Below are 22,307 nucleotides of genomic sequence, written 5' to 3'. Positions count from 1 at the left end.
GGTAGGATATTTTGATGCATATTTTTCTTCTTTATTGGACTTCTCTGAGAATCATTTTACATGAATAATAAGTTCCAAAAAAAAACAATACTAACCTGTTTCTGACATGTAAAATTTGTTTTAACCATTTACTAAAGTTAGCCAGAATTTTTTTAACTTGCAAACTATCTGTAACAATAAAGAGGAGGAAAGCCCTTAATAAGATGTTTTAAATGTCACCTATATTTAAAAATTTCAATCAAATGACAGTAAGTGCTTGTAGAAATGTTTTGGAATGAGTTAAAATTAGAGAATTCTCATCAAAATTATTAGTAGGCATCATTCATGACCACTAAAAATGCTCACAAGTTATCCCAAGAGAAATGAACACTTGGGGAGGTTAAACATAATGGGGGTATTTGGAGTTCTGCTGAACCTGTGTGCAAAAGAGGTGCAACAACACTAAGCACCATGATCTCACTGAGAAAGTTTAACATTTTGAACAGAAATCATCTTTCTGCATATCCGATCAAAGCAGGATATCCATTTTTATAAAGGCAGGTTGGGTGCTGAATATTGAATTACAGCCTGTGGGATCTTGCAGGAAAAACAACAAAAAAACTTTTCATAGAATTCAGGTATCATTGAAATTCCTAAATCAAAAGGGCAAACATTATACTGGACCGTATGAAATAGAAAGGTTGACATTTGTAAAGCTAACACAAAGTCAAGGTCATTTGAATACTGCTGCTTGCCACACATTTCTGATTATTAAGCCTTTGCAATTGAAGCCTCCTTTTCATATTTTTTTATGCTTACTTAGAATGGCACGTATACACATATATATTAAATGAAGGTACATCACATGGAATGGTGAGGATCCCTTTTGAGAACCAGCCATAGGTAACCGCCCTTCAAGTTTTTGGTTAGGAGAGTCTGAGATACTTTCCAAACAATTTAGGCCATTGCTGCTGTTCTCAGTTGCCTCCCAGAACTTGAAGATAAGACATATTCACGAAGAAACCAATTCAGAAATAGTATTTGAAGAAATCTAGAAACCCCCAACCTGATGTTATCTAAAGATGTTATGTAAGCTACCAAGAGAGGGCAACAACCGATAGTCCTTCCTATCTGTAAAACCTATGAACAACAGCAATGAATGTCACGGTACCCCAAAGAGTACAATAGTCACACTTACATTTTAGGGGTAACCAGCATCCATCTACTCAGACTGAAGGCCCACTAAACAGGAGGGAAAGCAGAATGGCCACTGGAAACCTTGATAACTGCTCTCAGCTTGTCAACTACTTGGAGGATAATAGGCTACTGTCACTTTCTTAAAGGAATATAATTCCTAACTGCCATCTAGATACTTATCCTTATAACTTCAGGCAAGAGCAAACCCTTACCTTTCATCAAAGAAGCTTCTCTTTGGACTAGATGGAGATCCTTATAAAAAGTCACAACCTCAAAATGCAGAGAACAACTGCCCATGGGGAGCCAAGGCCCAATTCAGTGTATCAACAATGGAGCAATATGTACATAATATCAACCCCAATTCACACGCCCATGCAGATGGAAGAGGGGGATCTATCTCACAAGGCCACACCCAAGCTGCAGAACTATAGAAAATTAATGACTGTGTAGATGTAGAGGGAGGGATGGAGGGGGAGAGAGAGAGAGAGAGAAAGAGAGAGAGAGAGAGAGAGAGAGAGAGAGAGAGAGAGAGAAGAGAGAAGAGAGAGAATTCATTTCCAGTGATTCATTTCACAAACAAATGGGCCATCCACTTATGCAAGGCAGTTCTTTCCACATCCATAGTGAACATTTAAAATCTCAATAACCATAAACCTGAAATTCCTTCATACTGATGTGGGATTTCCCTCTGTATGCTGTGATTATCGTTAATGAATAAAAACCTGCTTTAAAACTATAGCAGAATAGGGCAGGGCAGAGCAGAGCTAGGTGGGGAGGACTGGACTGAATGCTGGGAGAAAGAAGGGTGGAGTCAGAAAGAAACCATGTAGCCATGCTGGAGCAGACTGCACTTCACCCTGTAAACCACAGCCACATGGTGATTGACAGATTACTAGAAATGGATTAAATTAAGATGCAAGGATTAGCCAATAAGAAGTTAGAGCTAAACTTGGCCAAACAGTGATTTAATTAATACAACGTCTGTGTGATTGTTTCAGGGCTGAGCAGCTGGCAACAAACAAGCAGCCTCTTTATAACACCATACCTTCTTAATTATTTATCTTTTTCAGAGCGTTAATTATCAGACTGCTGCAATGTACATAGTATTGTGATAAGAGATTTTAAAAAAAGATTGTGTGTGTGTGTGTGTGTGTGTAAAAGTATCTGTTAAAGGTGAATGACAATGAGTTATTAATTTGAAATAACACCCTTCACCACTAGATGTCAGCCTTTTCAAGCAACAAAGCTGATGTTGCCAAGTGTGTCGTGTCAGCTTTTAGATCTTTGCCTTTGAATTGAGGCTGTTCATATGGTTCCCAGCTACAATAATGAATAATTTAACAACCCAAAGCACCCAAGTCTTTCTGCAGTCCTGGGAAAATGGAGAGGGTACAGGCATCAGAAGTTCATTAAGCAGAGTTAACCAGCTGAAACCTCAGACCTAACAACTGAAATATAATTGTTAACCTGGCAGTAGAATTAGCATGATACTTTTGAAACTCAAGTTATATGTGATCTCCGCATGATGATTGCCATTCACAGGGAAACAGCCTTTCATTTCGATGTAACTTTACTGAGCTCCACTGCTGTTTGTGGAATCAGTCTAATTCAGTGTCTTATTTTGACATTTTGAATACTTGCTCTTCCTCTAGCATTTTCCCAGGGATGCTGTTTGATTGGCAGATGCACAATGAAGGAAAAGCACAATGTGGAGCACAAAGTGAAGCTTCAGCCAAGCTGTAAGCCTCCCGTCAGAGTCAAGAGCCGATCACTGGGAATAATAGCTTGTGCTGCTCTTTGCGTACATCTACAACATCCCACACTGACAGAGCCCTAAGTCCCTAATTCACATTAACACATGATCCCCGGTTTGGAAGAGGGAATTAAGGTTAGAAACAGGAAGCCCTGGAGTTAGTCATTCTGACATCACATGGAAGGAAAGAAGCTTTAAGGACACGAAGAAATAAACAACAAACCGAAAAGCAAAGGCCAATCTCCTGTGATGCTGCTTTGCTAGTTAAGCCTGATTTAAGCCCATCTATATGCCAAGCTGACTAGCTAAAATGCAGTACATCATAAAAATAATCTTTTGAAAACCTTAAACCATGGCTGATACAAATACACAATAAGCATCAAAAAAGCAGCTCTCTTTCTGGTGTGGTTGACACACCTGTAATGAGTGAGGAAGCCAGGAGTTGAGCTAGAATAGTCTGACTTTCAGGCCAGCCTGGGCTACACAATCTGCCTCAGAAGAGGCCATGCTAGGCTACACAATCTGCCTCAGAAAACTAAAAATGGAAAGGAGGGAGGAGGAGGAAGGAGAAAAGTGTGAGGAAGAATGGAGGGAGGAGGAAGCAGTAGACGATAAGGCCAGTGGGAGAGAGAGTTCAGGGAGTGGAAGTTCTGTCAGCTCTCCAAAGGCACACTGAAACCTCTAACAGCCAAGAATTATTTGATAACCTAGAAGTTCAGAAACCATAAACTTTGGAGTTAACGTTCTCACTTGAGAAAAATGCTTTTGATTAGGCAAAATGCTACAGGTTCACTGGGAGCCGGTAATAAAACAGGAGTTAGTAATAATGAAGCCCTAAAGAGTTAGGATAAAAGAATGTCCTAACGGCATTTTTTTTTTGAAATGTCACCCACTCTTATTCTTTCTGAAGTTTTGAATATATTTACGTAGCCCTATATAAATTGATGACATATAATAAAATTAAGTGGCAACATTTAATGCCCTAGGATGCATCAGATTATTATTTTTCTTACAAAACTTGTGTATGCAATAGAGACAGACATTATTTCTTTAGGGGGAGTGTATTGGAAGTGCGGGGACCATCTGAAAGTTTCCCACAAGCAGGAGACCATGATTTGGGGATTCTGCAGAACACAGTGCAGATGAGCATCCTCACCCCCTCCTTCTCATCATTCAGTGCTAGAGAAACCAAGTGCAACAGCCTTCTGCTGGGAGGTCAGAGCTTAACTCCTAGCATGCCCTAAAGCATGGATACATTACTTCCTCTTCTGTCCCCCTGTAACCAGCTTGCCCTTAAACTTGATATCACACATCAGACCTTCTATTTCAGTTTGAATAACAGAGAATGAGAAATAGCTTAGAAGGTATCAGGCAAAAGTAAAAACTACCTTGTATTTCAACTATGTAGAAAACAACTGAACTGGAAGAAAGGGTAACTCTATTTGTTTGTGTGTTTGGTGCATGTATGTGTGTGATATGTGTATGTATGTATGCTTGCTCCTGTGTATATGTTTGCATATTTGTCACTGCACACATGTGGGGAGATCAGAGGACAACCTTGGATATCTGCTTTGTCGTTCGCTGTGACATGGGCCAGGCAGACTAGCTGGCTTGGAAATTTCTGGAGACGTTCTTGTTTATACCACAGGCAAGCTAATATTATCATATGTATGCAAGCACATCTGGATTTTTATGGATTCTGGAAATACAAATTCTGGCCTTCATGCTTAGGCAGGTGCTTTGTCTACGGAACTATCTTCCTTTCCTTATAAAATGAGATGCCTCAATTTATAAAGTGCCTGCTCTGTAAACATGAGGACCTGTGTTCGGATCTCTAGCACCTACTTAAAAATTTGAGAGTGAGAGTATGCACCTGTAAACCTAGACTTGTCGGACAGAGACGAGGGGATCCTGGGAACTTGCTCACCATCTTGCCTTGTCAAATCAGTGAGTTCCAGGTTCACTGACTCATACCGTAAGGTGGAGAGATACTGAGAGTGATGCAAAATCAAATCTGGCTTTCACATTTAAATATACATACATGTGCATGCACCCCCAACATATACCACACATGTGCATGTCCCAACCCCTCCACACACACTAAGATGGTGACTTAAAATATGTGTAACTATTCTCATAATATACACTTTATAGTCTTCTCTGAAGATTTGGGCTATACAGAACAATTTAATGTACCGAGAGCCATATATTTAAGAAAAACACAGGCCTGACTAAATACCTGTCCGGAGAAAAAGCACTCTGATTTTAGAAGCTTGAAATCTTGAAGAGACTTCAGACATGATTAAGGAACCCGCAGAAAATGATCTTAAATTTCTAGGATTAATATGCAGAGGACGGCAGAAATGGGAGGTGCTCCAAGGTCTACTAATTCTCCTGTAATTTCTTTTAAGGTTAAATCATTGAGCCGGTGACACAGAGAAGAAGAAAACTAAGCACAGGACTGTATTGTGTACAATCCTGCTGCTCACCTGACACATTCCAGGATGAACACAAATAAGATACAGGATGTTGTTTGTCTTTCTCTACACTAGATGAAAGGCACACGATGAGTTCCCTCGTCAAATAAAAATGCATAAATATGTTGGTATATTGTGTTTCTATTTACACTTACTCTAAAACACCAAGAGAGCTGTATAAAGCCTGCAAGTATTGCTTTGTAATTCTAGCCCATTGTTTAACATTTAGCTCCTTTCGGTTTCATGGATTAGAAAACCTTTCAGGAGAGAAGATACTCCTTACTAGCTATCCTGTGACACCGACAGCTTTAAAGGTAACGGCAATTTGAATAACAACACACTTAGACCTCTATTAGGCACAGTCTGGCTGTCTTTATCTTGATAAGGAATAAGAAATTGGCTAATGCTTAATTTTTTCAACAATAATTTCCTTATTTACAAGTCAGAATCAAGAGACAAAGGAAAGGCTGTTCTGGGATCCAAATAAAGATATCACCAAATCCCCAGGCTCCAGCTGAAGTGGAAGGACAAAGGGAATGGATTAGGAAAAGGCCAACACAAAAAGAGAACTCCTGCCTTTTCTCCACTCCATGGAGACTGAGGGCAGGACCATGGTGCGACCCACTCCGAGTCTCACCTAGCTGAAATAGATTAAAGTGAAAAAACCCTTAGAACAGGGTCCTTGGGAGTAAATACGGTATCTGTATCTTCAGGTAGTTTTGTACTAGACCTTTACCCTCTACTCCCAAACCTTTGTCCCACTTCCATCATTCTGAAAGGGATTCTACATTTAGAGGTCTTTGCCAACAGGCCTGGGGAATTCAATCGTATTTTGTTCATGACCCTATTGCAATGAATGTCCCTGCACAGTGCCAGATTTCCTATGGCCAAGGGTGAGATGAAGAAGTGTCACAATAAGAAAGTGTTGGCGCAGGATGGTCGAGAGGTCTGGTCCTTCCTGCTCCAACTGTCTACTTAGCCTGACTGAGTTAAAATCAATGTGTCTAAGAGGAGGAAGATGAGGATGAGGAGCTAAATCTGGAGCTGGAAATGCTGGGACACTGGGACTTGCTGTACAATAACTTTGTTTCCCCCTAACCCTCCTGAAAGGCTGATTGGGGAGTTGACTTGTCCACTGATATCTTGTAACTGCATCTGTAATTCCCAATTCTTTCTCTGAAGCTAGCTCTTCCTTGGCTATTCTTTCTTCTCTCTCTCTCTCTCTCTCTCTCTCTCTCTCTCTCTCTCTCTCTCTCGCCCTCTGTCTCTCTCTCTCTCTCTTTCTCTTACTCTCCTTCCCTCCCTCCTTTTTCCTTTATTATTTGTTTTCTTAAAAGTTATTTTTTGATATCATACTAAACACACCCCTTTCCTCTTCCTTTTCTTCCCTCCAAATCCTCACATATATCCCCTTTTGCTCTCTTTCAAATCCATGGCTTCATTTTTTCATTAATTGTTATTATAAAATACATGTATATATGTATATCTGTGCATATATGTGTGTGTATGCATGTCTGTGTATATATGTTTGCACGGGATTCACCATTTGGTATTTTATTGCCCATTGCTGCACTTATACCTTTGGATGGGTTTAGTAGTATAAAACTCCAAGTTTCTTTTAAAGGCTGGATAAAGCTGTGCTCAAGCTAAGTGAGTATACCTTGTAAGTTTCAAAACCAATCCCAATTGCTTCTGGATTTGAGTAACATAAAGAGGGCTCCTTAGCCTCAGTGACATGTGTGGTTCAACCCAGATTCTCCCGAGGTAATATTGCTATCCAAGCTCAACAGTTTTTTTTTTTCCTCACTGTAATTCACGGGCCTTCTCTTCTCTTGCTTCTCTGAATCTTGCTCAATGGGTAAGGCAGTTGCGGCTATCTCTGTGGTGTCCTTGGGTATCCTGTTGTTACTTCTTTCTCAAGGTCCAAGGCCATGGCGGACTAGAATAGCAGCATTGCCGTTCTCACCATCACTTGCTTTTTTGGGGTCAAGGTAGCTGAGGCCCCTCACCATCTTCATCATACCCAACCTGGACTAAATCTTTTCTGCCTCCTGGTTCTTCTTTCTTTCATTTGGTCTCTCTTCAGCTTGGGCTTAGATATTGGGCCCTAGCATAGGAGAGCCAGTTGTTCACGTACAATTTGAAACTGCTCCTCTAGTTCTGCCAAGGAATGATCTCTTTCCTTCCTACTTCGACTATTCCTTCTTACTTCTTCTATTTTTCCCCAAAGGAAGAGGAGCTCTCAGTCTACTGTCTTTACCGTAAAGATGATTTAGCCAGCTCAGAGGGAAAAGCAATTGAGACTTGGTAAAAGCCTTGGTTCCAGTGGCTCATCTAGCACCTTGACATTGGGGAATTCAAACACAACCTGTAACTTTCATGCTGTGGCCACAACACTGTGTTTTGGATGGAAAGACAGGTTGTATGTATAGCAATTGAAAAGCCGAAGCAGCACATTTTTAAAAATATAAATTTCAAGAGTACTTTAGCATCAAACCATTGGCTCTACATGATTGCGAGAACTCATTTTGCATTGAAGATTCCTTTTGATTAAACTTCTCATTCAGCCAACTGAAGTCTTCAGAAAGCATGTATTTCCGATAAAGCACAGCACTGTTAATGAAGTGGTAAAATAATTATAATCTTATCCAGCTCCTGTTCATGAGAGCAATTTTAGAAACGTTTACCATCTTAGGAATGCACACTGATTTGTTCCTAACAGAATAAAAGCTTGGAGACGCTACTCACGCAGGCTTGATTGTATGAGCATGTTTCTCATGGACAAAGGCACCAGCCAGACCTCCAGCTCCTGAATTTAAATACTGGAAAAGAAGTAAAATTTTATGAGTTTACTAAAAACGTGAGAAAAATATAAACACTGCTTTCATTTTTACTTGTTTTAAATAAGCCCATAACTTTTGACCAGTTCAAAATGTGGGATCATTTGAGCTTTTGCAGTAAAACAGAGTATTGGGTCTTACTGTTAAAAGAAAAAAAATGAGAAATATTAAAGATGAAAAATATGTGGCAATGTTAGTTTCACAAAATTTTATTAAAATTATTAATTCAGGGGAACAGGGCAAAAGGAGGCTCTGGAGAGCCTTGGATATGTTGATAACTTAGCTGGTTGATCCTCTCCTGTAATAGGCCACTCTATCCCAGCAAGAGACAGATGCAGACAGATGTAAGAGGCTGGTGCTTGAACTCATTAAAATGTTAACATATACCTCTTGGGAGAGACATAAGAGGTCAAGTACATGCTTTTGGTGCACAAAGTTGTATGTAGAATTACATTTAATAGATAGAACATGCATGGAACACTAAGGGAAAAAAAAAAAGATCCCAAAGTTGCAATCCCTGTGAAGTAGGGTCTTTTAAACTACAAAAAGATCTTTTTGTTCTTGCACACTTCCTACCTTTCTCTAACTCACAGCCCTATTTCTATGACTCTTCATGTGTCTATGTCCAATTCCTTCCTTCAGGGCATGAGAGTTGGGAAAGCTCCAGAGGTGTTCTTGGAATGCCTGGTATCACTAGGAAGTAGCAGGTAAACTAAGGTCTCACAGATTTCAAAGACTTTGTCCAAATGTCCCATATCAAGTACTTACAGTCTAAGAATTTCATTTCTATATGTAGAAATGTTGGAACTTCGTCTTCATATAAACAAAAAACTAAAGGCATTAATCAGTAAGTATGAAGCTTTAAGTGTGGAATTATTTTCTCTATATTTAATTTGCTTTCATAGTAGTCTAGAAATTTAATGAATAAATTTTCTATAGCTGTAGGAATAATAGACCTAAATTATGTTTCATGTTACTTTATCATATGGCTTCACTATTTTCTGAATCAGGAAACACAGGGCTGACAAAAGTAGTGTGTGTGTGTCGTGGGCCAAGGTTTTCCTTAGATTAAAAGCTATGTGACATCAAAGGATTCCAGACATGAACTTGTTCCTACCTTGTAAGAACACCAGCAGGCAAAGTCAACACCCCAGTCATGCAAGTGAAGTTCAACATTTCCAACTGCATGTGCTAGATCGAAGCCAACAAAACAGCCCTCAGGAAGAACGTAACAAGGTTTCAATTGGTTTAATGATGAGAAAGCTTCTTGCAACATGTCTAACAGTAACTGTTCCCTCTCTGATGCCTCAGCTCACAATATTTGATCCATACTCCCACAATCCTTTTGTTCACCTAGATTAAAGGCATCTTCATAAAAATTCCAACACCTCCTTCTTCTCTCCATTGACATTTGCACTTGTATGGAAGAACGGTGATAGGGATGAAACTTTGGGTCCAGCAGGAGAAACAGAGGTATCACTGCCAAACTGGGATGCCTTCATTGCACTAACTCCACAGTTCATTTGTGGGAGATGGAAGGGGTTTGCTTAAATTCTCCTTGTGAAAATTACTACAGGGTAAAGGCAGGTCCCTGGCTCCTGCCCAGCAGATTCAGAGAGTTCCCAGAACACGCAAGCTGCAGAACCAATGGCTCATGTATAATCCTCTGCCATGCGGCTCCACATAGAACCTACTAGGAACAGAAGGATCTGAGATCTTTGCCTTTCAACTCAGTGCATCTGTGCTAGCAATAACCGCACAAGTATTTTTCTTTTTTCTCCTGGAGCCTTCATCTCTTACCCTCCACCCACATGCATATTGTGTCATGATTGCCTTGCTTTTGTTTGTTGTTCAGCTGCTTTTAGGCTTTTGCTTATTTTGCTTCATGCAGATTACTCTAAGTCATTTCACTCTAGTCTAGTGTAATTTAATTGAGTTTTCACTCTAGTCTAGATTAATTTAATTTAGTCTATTCTGTCACATCTCACATATTCTCCCATTCCTTGCATGTCTTCTCCTCCTTTGATCAAGATCACTCCTCCTTCTTTTTTTTTGGTCTGGTTATAACTTTGCAGCAATGTAACAATCACTCTCTAAATTCTGTAGATCCTAAGTATACCTCAACTTTCCCTACCTTAATTTCTTTGTTTTTCAAAGTTGAAATAATACTTAACATTTTTCCTTATATACTTTACTTCCCTCTTTCTTCCAATCATATTAACTAAAACCTAAGTATAATTCAAGTTATCCTTGGCCATTTATCTTCCAATGGTTTTTGAAGTCTATGCTAGTATCACAATTACATAGTGTTAATACCAAATAGCTCTGGTCATTCTTTTAGTTAGTGTTCTTCATGGGGATATATACAGAGTTTATGCCAACACCTGGAGCTCTTGATATAAAGAATCATTTTCTGAACTTTACATTTTATACGTCCTCGCCCAAGTAACATCTGAACAGTAGAAATCTTTCAACAAAAAGAATATAGCTGATTAGAAAACACCAAATCAGGTGAAGAAGTAGTACTGATACACAATTTCCAGTGCACTAATGACGGAAACAGGAAAAACCAAGACAGCATAACTCCTTCAAATATTATTCTAGCAGCAACGGCATCTAGGAAGAGTGAACTAGGTGAAATCCTAGACCAAGAAATCAAAATGATTATAAACATATTCAGAGACACAATAGTCAAAGAAAATACAGAAGGTAATAGATGAAATGAAGGAAGAATTTGTCAAAAAGAAAGAAATATTGAAGAAAAAACAACCTGAAATGCTGGATGTAAATACCATATTAAGCAAAATAAATAAGATAAAAATAACACTAAAACTCTAAAATGCCTCAGCAATAGAGTGGACCAAGCAGAGGAAAGAACGCTGAGCTTAAAGACAAGGTGTCAGAACTGGAAGGTTTCAACAATGAGAAAGATAAAACAAGGAGTTAATGAATATTGAGAACCCCAAGATGGATGAGGCCCTCTGAAAAGACCAAATTTGTAAGTTGTAGGCATAGGAGAAGGAGAGTAAACTTATTCTAAAGACACAGAAAACATTTTCAAAAGAAACATGCTAGAAACTTTATCAGAATTAAGAAGAGATGCAAATCCATATATATATATATATATATATATATATATATATATATATATATATATATATATATATGGCATTTAGGGCAGGAAAGCACTTCCTTTCATAGTATTCTCATTAGAACATTATTAAAACAGGACAAAGAAAGTATATTGAAAGCAGCAAGACAGAAACACCAAGTCACATATAAAGGTCTGTCAGAATAACAATATATTATTTAACTGGAAATTTCAAAGCTAGAATGTCTTGATATGATATATTTTAAATTCTGAAAGTTAACTACTGTCAATATAAACTACTAATCATAATTTAAGGGAACATAAGTACTTTTATGATTAAAAAATAGACTAAATAAATTATAAGCCCTAAGCCAGCTCTACAGAAAATATTGAAAGGAATGCTAAGAATTAAGATAAACACAAATCTTTCCATGAGGTTACAGACAGGAATAAGCCATGAGTGAATGATACTAATCAATGGAGGAAAAGAAAAAAAACAACAATACAAAATCAGCAGAATGGCAGGGATCAATACACAACTTCCAATAACCCTGAATATTAATGGTCTCAATTCCCCAATCTGAAAACACAGTATAATAGACCATCGCAAGTAGCAGGGGTTATCTATGTGTTGCATCCAAAAAACACACCTCAACACCATAGGTTGAGAGAATGAAAAATGCCAGTTCAAGCAGATGGATCTACAAATAAGCAGATATCACTGTTATACACTGTTATAAAACCGGACAAAATATAATTTAAACCAAAACTAATGAGAAAAGATGAAGACAACGACTTCATTCTGACTAATTGATCAATCAATCAAGAAAACATTATTATTATAAATAGTTATGTCCTGGAAACAAATACAGTCAATTTCATAAAATAACTACTAGAGTTATATTAGCCTCCAGCACAGTAGTAGAGGTAATTTCAATGCCCTGCTCTCACCAATTGGCAGGCCATCCCCACAAAAAGTAAAGAAGAAGGAAAGAAAGAAAGAAAAAGAGAAAGAAAGAAAGAAAGAAAGGAGAAAGAAAGGGGAAGGAAGGAAGGAAGAAAAGAATATCTGAGTTAAATGAAATCATACATCAAATGGGCTTAGCAGACATATACAGAGCATTGCATCCAAACACTGTACAATGCACATAATATTAGGACACAAATAGAGTATAATTCATACAGGGAATATTAAACAGTTCATTGTATTTCATTAGACTACAATGCATTAAGACAATGGAAAGCAAGAAAAAACTCTAGAACACACACAAACTTATGGTTATTAAGCAATACATTATTTAACATTGAGTGAGTCCTTGGAGAGGCCACAAAAAAATAAAATCATTTCTAGATGCAAATAAAAACAAAAACACAATACCTCAAAACCATTGGGATTGAACTTTGTAGCTCTATATGCCTACATTAAGAAATCATTTGGTTTGGTGCTGTTGTTTCTTTGTTTTTGTCTTTTTTAAGAGAGAAAGAACATGAATTTGTGTGAGTAGGTGAGGGAAATCTGGAAGGATTTTTGGAAGGGAAATATATATATATGTATATATATCCATAAACATATATACATATATAATATAATAAATAAAAAGGTCAAGTAAATAAAAGGCAAGAAAGAAAGGAACAAAGAATGGAAGGAAGGAAGGAAGGAAGGAAGGAAGGAAGGAAGGAAAGAAAGAAATAGAGATTACAACTAAATAAATTAATGATGCACTTAAAGTTTTGAATAAGGAGAACAGGGGAAACCTCAAGTAGCAGATGCAAAGAAGTTGTTAAGATCAGGGCAGACATTCATGACACAGGAAACAAAATAAACAGTAAAGAATCAATAAAGTAAAGAGTCATTTCTTTGACAAGATAAGTAAGATTGACAAGGCTTTAACCAAACATTAGAGAGAAAAGACCAATTTAATAAAATAAGCAATAAAAGGGGATCCATTACAACAGTTACAAATGAAATTTAAACATCATCAGATCTTATCTTAAAATACATTCCATTGAGTAGGAAAATCTCAGAGTAAATTTTTAGATGCACATGTATTTCCAATATTAAATCAAGATGGGAAAAAAAAAATTTTAAACAGCTCAGCAACAAGCTGTCAGATTGGTAAAAGCAAACAGAAACAACAGCAAAAAACCCAGAAAAGGACAAATAAAACCACAAACAAACAAAATACGCCAGAAAAACCAGATGTTCTCCATGGACGCAATGGCTGGTTAAGTTGTCTTCTGTTGTGCCTATTTTTTTCCAAAGGTGAACTAACAATAATATCAAACATAAAGGAGGAACAATCATACGAAATAGCAATTTTTCTCCAAATAGTTCAGTTTTCTTTTCACGTGTTTCCTCTTTTCTTCTGAAAATGACAAAGTTCTCTATGCTGGCTAGGGACCTGTGATTCGGGTGAAACCTGCATGGTACTTTTGGAAGGAACTCCCTCTTCCCTGTCTGTTCCTTCCACTGTATCTAGGACTTGTCCTGGATATTTACTTGCTATGTAACATATAGGGACTCAATACCAGGTGACCAGTCCTTCTGTTTGTTTTCCAACTGAGCCAATAAAATCCCTTTCATCTCAAGAATAAGTATATTTTTCTGGGCTTCCCCCCTCAATTGCTTATATATCATGGAGTTTGTGATAGACAGAGGCCAGAGTAACAGACAGAATTAGACATAGGAGGAAAAAGGGCAAATCTTAGCAAATTAACAGAGCTTCTAAACACAGAAACAAGCTAAATACTTGTAACTGAATTTTCTGAAAACAAAATGACTAAGCTTGAACTAAATGCTTCAGAAACAAACAACAACAAAGAACAAATAGAATTCTAACTGAATAGTTTCCCAAGTACCATCTCAAAACAAATCAGTGATTCATTCACTGATGTAAGGGAAGAGTTCAACCCCAAGAAAAATGCCACAAACAACTGCCCAATGAGGCAACACTAGGCAACTAGACATGAGTGGCTTATGGGCTCATGTGCTTATGTAAAGATTTGGTACTTGTATTGGTTTAATAAAACACGGATTGGCCACTAGCCAGGCAGGAAATATAGGTGAGGTGACCAGACTAGGAAAATTCTGGGAAGAGGAAAGGCTCAGTCTGCAGTCACCAGACAGATGTAGAGGAGACAAAATGAGAATGCCTTACTGAGTAAGGTACCAAGCCATGTGGCTAAATATAGTTAAGTATTATGGGTTAATATAAGTTGTAAGAGCTAGTTAATAATGAGCCTGAGCTAATAGGCCAAACAGGTTATAATTAGTATAAGCTTCTGTGTGTTTTGTTGGGACTGAACAGCTAGGGGATCAGGCAAGACAGAAACTTCCACCTACACTCGTGCTAGTATCTCACACAGGTGCACGTTACTACTGCAGTGAGGTGGATCATCTTTAGGATCATGATGTGTGTGCCCAGACCTGTGGATACAGAGACATAGTTCCTGCCCCAAAGGGAATAAGCAGCATTTTGTTCAAGAGCCAAATGTGCACGATCATGACCAAGAACATAGATTTAGTTTACCACAAATGCGCCATATCTAGTGTGGCACTTTCATGACGTATTTATTGAAACAGAACAAAAGAAAATCATAAATCATATCACTTCTCAAGCACTTTCATGGAAATATCAACCTGTTATAGCAACATGGAGAAGTATCTATTATGGGCTCCAGGTGCTACTTGATGACATTCTAAGTCTATGGGCTGGTGCGAGCAATTAGTTTTGTTAGCACACTCCCAAGTTATTCCACCTGCTAGTCACAAGGATGGCAGGTCCCACACAGAGGTGAACGATGAATCCCTATTAAGGAGACTAAAGATAGTTTAAGATAATTGTGCCCTAAACCTACCACGTCTGAGCACTCCACAATCACAGATGTTCTAATCAGTCACAAATCTATTCAGCTTTGGAGAATTCTTAACACAGGTGTGGCTTTTATTCTTGGTAATTCAGTTCACATATCTATACTTATTATAACCTGACTGCATCTATTCTTCTACAAAAGGAACACCGTATCTATAATACTTAACTGATCGCTTTCTTCTAAGGTAGAGAGATGAATTTGTCAGTTTTTCTTACTTTCAAATTGAGAAATATATATTATGTAAACAAGAATTTTTCTATAGGAATATATACATTTTGAGAGTGTCTGAGAAGCAATACAATTAATCCACACCAAGAAGACTTGGAGATAATCAGAATCTGGGCCGACAGATTCATGATCAGACTTGATAGATATACAAATTTGTTACTGTGTATTGTGATGTATACATACAACTGAAATTCCATGTGAAAAAATAAAAACAGATTCTGAAATGGAAGTCCCTTTTCTACTCACCCACATTCCTAAAAATAGAGGAAAGATTCTTTAATGAAAGAATTTTTTAAACTAATCTTTTTATAAATTTTTAGAATAGAATTCATTCTTCCTAGAAAACTCAAAGAATACAAGTCTATACTTTATTTCATCTTGAATTATTTATAATGTATGAACTATGAAGAAGGTACCAAGTTCACCTATTGGATCCCGTTATTAATGCCCTGTGGTCACAGATATAGCATCATATCAGAAAAGCACTCCAAGCTCCTACAGTACATTTTATTGAATGTAGAATTCTTTTGTATGGATGACAGAGAACATAAATTATTAAAGTAGAGACTGCAGTAAGAGGCAAGCTTTAGTGACATGGCTACAATGTGATTTTACAGACGTGTCGCTAGATGGCAGCATCTTAAAACAAAGCATAGCAGAGTCATCTCCCAGGTAGACTTCCCTCAGCTGTTTCCAATATTTTATGAATAAGAGTAGGTGACTTCATCCAGGTTTAGTAAGGTGAGCATCCAAACTGCCTAGGCTCCCCCAAGCCAGTACGTACAGTAGGATCAAAAACCCATTGCCATTGTTCTTGAGTTCTCAGTAGTCCTCATTGTCCGCTATATTCAGCGAGTCCGGTTTTATCCCATGCTTTTTCAGACCCAGGCCCGCTGGCCTTGGTGAGTTCCCAATAGAACATCCCATTGTCTCAGTATGTGGGTTCACCCCTTGTGGTCCTTAGTTCCTTGCTCTTGCTCTCTCTCCTTCTGATCCTGATTTGGACCTTGAGATTTATGTCCGGTGCTCCAATGTGGGTCTCTGTCTCTGTCTCCTTTCATCGCCTGATGAAGGTTAATATTCAGGAGGATGCCTGTATGGAGGTGGGCGGTCCTTGGACTTCCCACAGGTCAGGGAACCCTGATTACTCTTCGAGCTGATGAGGGAGGGGGACTTGATCGGGGGAGGGGGAGGGAAATTGGAGGCAGTGGCGGAAAGGAGGCAGAAATCCTTAATAAATAAATAAAATTAAAAAATAAAAAAAGAGTAGGTGACTTAAGATGCGAAGGAAAGAAGAAGAGGAGGAGGAGGAACAAGACCCTTAAGCTTCTTTGCCACCTTTATACAATGTTTTAAATAAAAGTAAAAATTGACATGTTTCAACACATTTTACCCAGTTTTACCATAGATGGTTATAGCATATACATTCTGACATAATTGCATCATATGTAGTTGTGTACAGACAACACAATACTTTACTTCCTAATCATCCTTGCATAAATCTGGTAATTTATTTCTCAAACAATGCAAATTTTTCCAGTGTGCTTTTTTCCAGTTTTTTTTTTTTTAAAGAAAACAATTCTCTGCATTGTAGCTGTCATAATCTCAGTAGCTCACACATGACCATTCACAACATCTACCCTGGGGGCCGTATTTTCATGAATCATGGATTTACTATGAAACAGTCTGACAAGAGGCAGACTCCCCACAGGTAATTAACTCATATCCAAACCCTACACACTGGTATTTTATACTCCTATCATTTCCCCCTACTCTGTTCTTCTTTTTTTTTTTTTTATTTTTAGTCATTTGACAAAAGGACTCCACAATCCACCAGCAGTGGTAACCACACCTACCACACTTGAAAATTTGGGCAGGCACATCTATCCACCTGGCAGGCACATTGCTTTTCTTTTTGCTGTACCAAATCTCTGCAGACCCCTGTGATATTTCAGAATTTCAGAAGCCTTCCTTAAATAAGCCACGAATGAACAGTTTTAATTCTGGTAACATACTCTTCTCATCTAGAAAACTCTAGTTTCATCAGCTCAGACACGAGTTTATGAAAACTGAGTCACGTTACTTAGAAACAACATGCAATACTGATTTAATTTTTCATTCTTATCTAAGTCCATCATTGCTAGCAAAATATAAATGTGTTTCTTACGCAACACAAAATAGATCAAATATTAACCAGGGCACTCATTTTCAAAGAGGAGACAATCGGTTGATAATTTGACTCTATCAAATAGCTAGTCTTCTAGTTTGGCAGCAACGCATATGTGTTTTTGTCCCTTTACTTTCAACATTAATCTCGGATCCATTGATAGAAGTTGAAAAGTGGTAATAATGGCTGTCAAAAAAAATCTTAATGGAAAGATTTCCCTAAGGTAAAAATAAAGTATGGACTCAGCAAATTCTGTAGAATAACTGGCTCTTTTTGATGTCCCCAAGAAACTTACCTGTCCTGTTTGAAATGTTAAGGATTATATGGGGTAATAACACTGGGTCGGTGAAAGATTAAATGACATGAAGATTCAAAAAGAAAAAAAATTCTAAGCCACAAATTTGACAACACCCTGTTCTTCCTTTGAACTGGTAAGACAAGGAAGCATTGTAGAAGTTGCTGCTATGGCTCTCGAGCCTTTATAGACTTCTCTATCTGCCCTGTCTCAGAGGCCCTATTCCTTCCACCCTTTAGTTTATACATTCTCCCTCCTCGTTTTGCTGATGCCATGATTGTAGTCCCCCTCCATGTTCAGAGGTTGGAAACTTAACCCTGAAATTCATATGTAAATGGCATTGGGTGTTGAGACCTTTGGGCAATAGTTAGTATTAGTTGAAGTCACTGTGTCCCACCGTATGGCATTAGTGAGTTTAAGGAAAGTTAAAGACCCTAGACTTTCATCTGTGCTCTGCTTCCCAAGTGATGATGAATTGCAGAAAAGAAGCTCCCCCAAATCCCAGGATTTTCTCTTGAACTTATCAACCTTTAGAACCATAAATAAAGCAACATTATTTTATGAATTATCCAGTCTATCTTATTCAGTTATAGTAGAGGAAACAGGTGGTCCTGAATGGCTCAGATTATGCTCACAAAGTATCTTCTAAGAAAGGGAACCATTCTTCATGCTTTTCCCCTATAATATATTCTTATGAAAATTTCCACTCTTATTGCTTTATACTATACGTAAAAATATTATTGAACAAATAAGCAAAAGAATAAACAAATAAAATCATCAACTGCCAATGGATATTCTCTCATCTGATGTTAGGTTCCCTTTGTTTAATAGTTCTAATTCACACTCATAAACATAACAGTGCAATACAGCTAGATTTGAGACCCATGAAGCTGTAATAAGAATACAAAGGGATACTACAAGCAGGTGGGTAGCGGGGAGCTCCTCTGAGTTCCAGAAGGAATGTCCTAGTAATTAAGATGCCTGCAAGTCAAAGATATCAGAACTGTTCAGAATCAGCAGTGGTCATCTTCTCGCTAGCTTTGCTACTTCTGGATGCAAAGAGATTCAAGGCTTCCACAATGCTTATGTCATCTTTTGTTTTCCTAAAGACCCCAGGCTTGTCACCCAATCACTCAGCCTTGACAGTGAGATCAAGACCTAGGAGTTCTTTGTGTTTGGTTCAGCATTTTCCATGGGCAGGATCGCAGGACCTGTGTGTTTCAGGGTGAAGCTCCCAACCTAAAATTATTTCCTGTAGGTGGACTTGCAGCCAGTGAAATTGTGGTAGAGTCACCACTTTGGCACATGAATCCTGAAGGAATTGTGTGAAGAAAATGAACTGTTACAAACAATTCCTTTTTCTCCAGGGCACAGAGGAAGAAATTTTTCTGCTATCTTTGGAACTCTGTCTGCAAAAATCCTCAAAGAAGACATGGCCCAAGGGCTCCCTATCCACCTACAAAGATGTCAGTGTCGGTGAACATGGTGTGGTTGACCATGGTTTACAGCAGGTGGCTAGAAGGGATAAGAACATCTGAAAACCCTGATGTTGAATTATAAAAGAAGATTATTTGAGGCTTGTTCTGAATGTAGTTTTATTACATCTATGTTCTTTTAGGGCACTTTTAAAAAGAGGAGTATTTTAGGCAAAGCAGCAATTCAAAATACTCTAAATCACTCTCAACTAAATAGGAAACAATACATGAGTTTGCTTTTGAGTTGTCTTTAACACATCAGTAATAATATTTCTGATAAGAGGAGTTGAATGCAGCACAGAGTGAATGCTGAACTCTTCAAGAGAAAGGAAAGCGTGGTCTCTTCAGAATTTATTAAATGAATTACAGACTGAGATAATTGAAGCTGGTTCTAAATACTCTTAAGTTCTGATAAGTTCAGAAGTTCTGCAATATGTTGACCCTTTGCTATTATTTGGGTTGCTCCTTCTTCACTCAAAAAAAGCACTCTCAACTAGACAGAACATGATACAAGACAGATATTTATATCAATACTTGTAACTGGTATTTGCCAGGTATATGTTTGTGTGTTCAAAAGAACTGTCAAATTCCTAAATGACTGGGAAATAGCCATTGTCCTGTGCCAGCTGAATTCCAACTTACAAATGTGGCCTTCTGATTGTTGCTGTTACAAAGAAGAGTGACTCTATCCATTGATAAATCCAACCACCGAGTGTTCACTGATTATGCCAGCCCAGACTCCATTGAATGAACTAGGCCTATCTCCAGTGTCATGAAATAGATGTGTCCAAGTCTCTTCAGTTCCTTTGAGACTAATTGTGGCACTCTTGGTGTGCTTGTGAGAGTACCTCTTGACTTCTTAACAGATAGATTATAGAACAGTGAAGTATTTGGAGAATCCTGAACACCCTTCTTCATTTGACTCAAATGTCCAGGTAACAATGTACACTTAATTAGGACAATATTCTTGTAAGAAAAAAAGTGTAATGGAAAAATGTTTTAGAATGTGTAAGAGAATTAATGTGTATATTTATATGTGTATGCATGCCTGTGAACATACTGCTTTACTTTATAGAGAAACATAGACCCATAGTGGATAAATAAGAACAGGTTGGTTAGGCAACTCTGATCTTGCATTTTGCAGTGAGGTTCACAATTGGAGATCTGCAAAATTATTAGAGAACGATAGAAGGAAATAGAGGATGGAAGCTGATAAGGTTTCTGGCCAAAGTACTGGAACATTTAATTCCCAAATTCACTCACTTGTGAGACACAATCATACACAGATACCAAGATAAAAACAAAAACCGAAATCATGATATGACTAGGTGTGGTGCTTCACACCTGTAATTCAGGACACTCTCTAAATTGGAAGCCAGTCTGGTACAGATCAAGTTTCTGGTCATTTAGTGTTATACAGTGAAACCCTGCCTCCAAAACACACACACACACACATACATACATACATACATACATCCATACATAAACACATAAATAGATAGATAAAATTAAACAATATAAAAGAAGCAAGCAGATCTATAAGAGGGGCTCCGATTGTCCTACCATCTCTGTCACATCATCTCAGCCTGGGAATTTACAAAATCTTTCTTTTTATCCAGACCAAATTTACCAAGACTGTCAGATGTCTTCACTCTGCCTACTTCATACCAAATGTCACCAAGTTCTGTGGGTCACAATACTTTCCAACAGTACCTAGGGTTATCTACTCTATCCTCGTGTAGGGTGTAAGGCTGTCAGACAGTTACACAACAGCTCTGTGGGAATGGCAGCTCTTCTATCCTAGTGTAGGGTGTAAGGCTGTCAGTTACACAACAGCTCTGTGGGAATGGCAGCTCTTCAGTTTTTAAACAAAAGTGAAAACAATGAGTCTAAGGGATGAGGAACACATAGCCTTTCTCATGCAACTACAGAAGCAGATTTTCAGAGCCGAGTTGTATCATAAAATAACTCAGCTTGCAGGCTTTCTGGGAGCAGAGCTCTGCTAGTCAAGGTTGTATTAGACCTTGGGCTCTTGTAAGTAATACAGAAGATGGAACTACAAATAATGTGCATTATAGAAAATAAATCCACACAATCTTTTATCTCAGAAGAGAGCTGCCCGACGATGAATTCTAAATGCTCATATTGAAGGTCAGTGGCAAACTGGAATAGAACAAGGAAAACTGGGTTGATATTGCCAATAGCTACCCTGAGATTGATGTCTGACGATTTCAAATGAAATAGTTTAGTGCATAAGTACATAGTAACTGGGTAACACTTACTCTGTTCACTAAATTGATTTCACAATTCCCTCTGCCCCAGATGTATTGATTGATGGTACTTAAGCAATGTATTTGCAGAGGAGACAACAGTCGCCAATAAAGTGAACATTGCTCTGTGACTTGCCTGTCCCAGAGAGCTTAATTTTAAAGATAAGAGATCGAGTAGGAGAGCTTTGAATAATAAAAAAAAAGTTGGTCATGAGAAAAGGAATACACAAAAATGAAAGGACTTATTGCAGTAGAAACAGTGCTTTTTCAGATATTAGGATACATGTTTATGATGACGGCATTTGGGAGATGGAAGCAGAAGGGTTGGACGTTTGAGGCCAACCCAGCAATAACCCAAATCCAAAATAATTATTTTTCTTTAAAATGTGAGTGAAATTAGAATGGCTATTTCTACCTTCTGATCTTTATACTCTGTGTTGAAGGGTAAGTATAAAAATGAAAGTGGAAATTTTCATGAACTAGTCGACTTTGCAAATTAAAGCAACACACTATGAGTAGTTCATTAGAATTAAGCTGCTTTCACATACAGTGTAATATCCCATGATATAAATTTTTTTTTTTTTGGTTTTTCGAGACAGGGTTTCTCTGTGGTTTTGGAGCCTGTCCTGGAACTAGCTCTTGTAGACCAGGCTGGTCTCGAA

The 22,307-nt window shown here is 38.0% G+C and overlaps 1 protein-coding gene across 1 annotated transcript in view; it reads right to left on the bottom strand.

The window, feature by feature from the left end:
* Positions 1 to 22,307, bottom strand: part of Kynu (kynureninase) — a 127,929-nt gene that overhangs the window by 27,658 nt on the left and 77,964 nt on the right. The window contains exons 9-10 of the mRNA XM_005346379.2: positions 9,364 to 9,462; positions 8,155 to 8,228 (exon numbers count right to left, since the gene is read on the bottom strand). Coding sequence (XP_005346436.1) covers positions 8,155 to 8,228; positions 9,364 to 9,462 — 173 coding nt within the window. The remainder of the gene's footprint in view (positions 1 to 8,154; positions 8,229 to 9,363; positions 9,463 to 22,307) is intronic.

This window comes from Microtus ochrogaster, chromosome 4 (genome assembly GCF_000317375.1).
Source record: "Microtus ochrogaster isolate Prairie Vole_2 chromosome 4, MicOch1.0, whole genome shotgun sequence".
Classification (NCBI taxonomy): domain Eukaryota; kingdom Metazoa; phylum Chordata; class Mammalia; order Rodentia; family Cricetidae; genus Microtus; species Microtus ochrogaster.
Note: the sequence above shows the minus strand (reverse complement) of the source record. Positions and strands in the feature narration are given on the sequence as shown.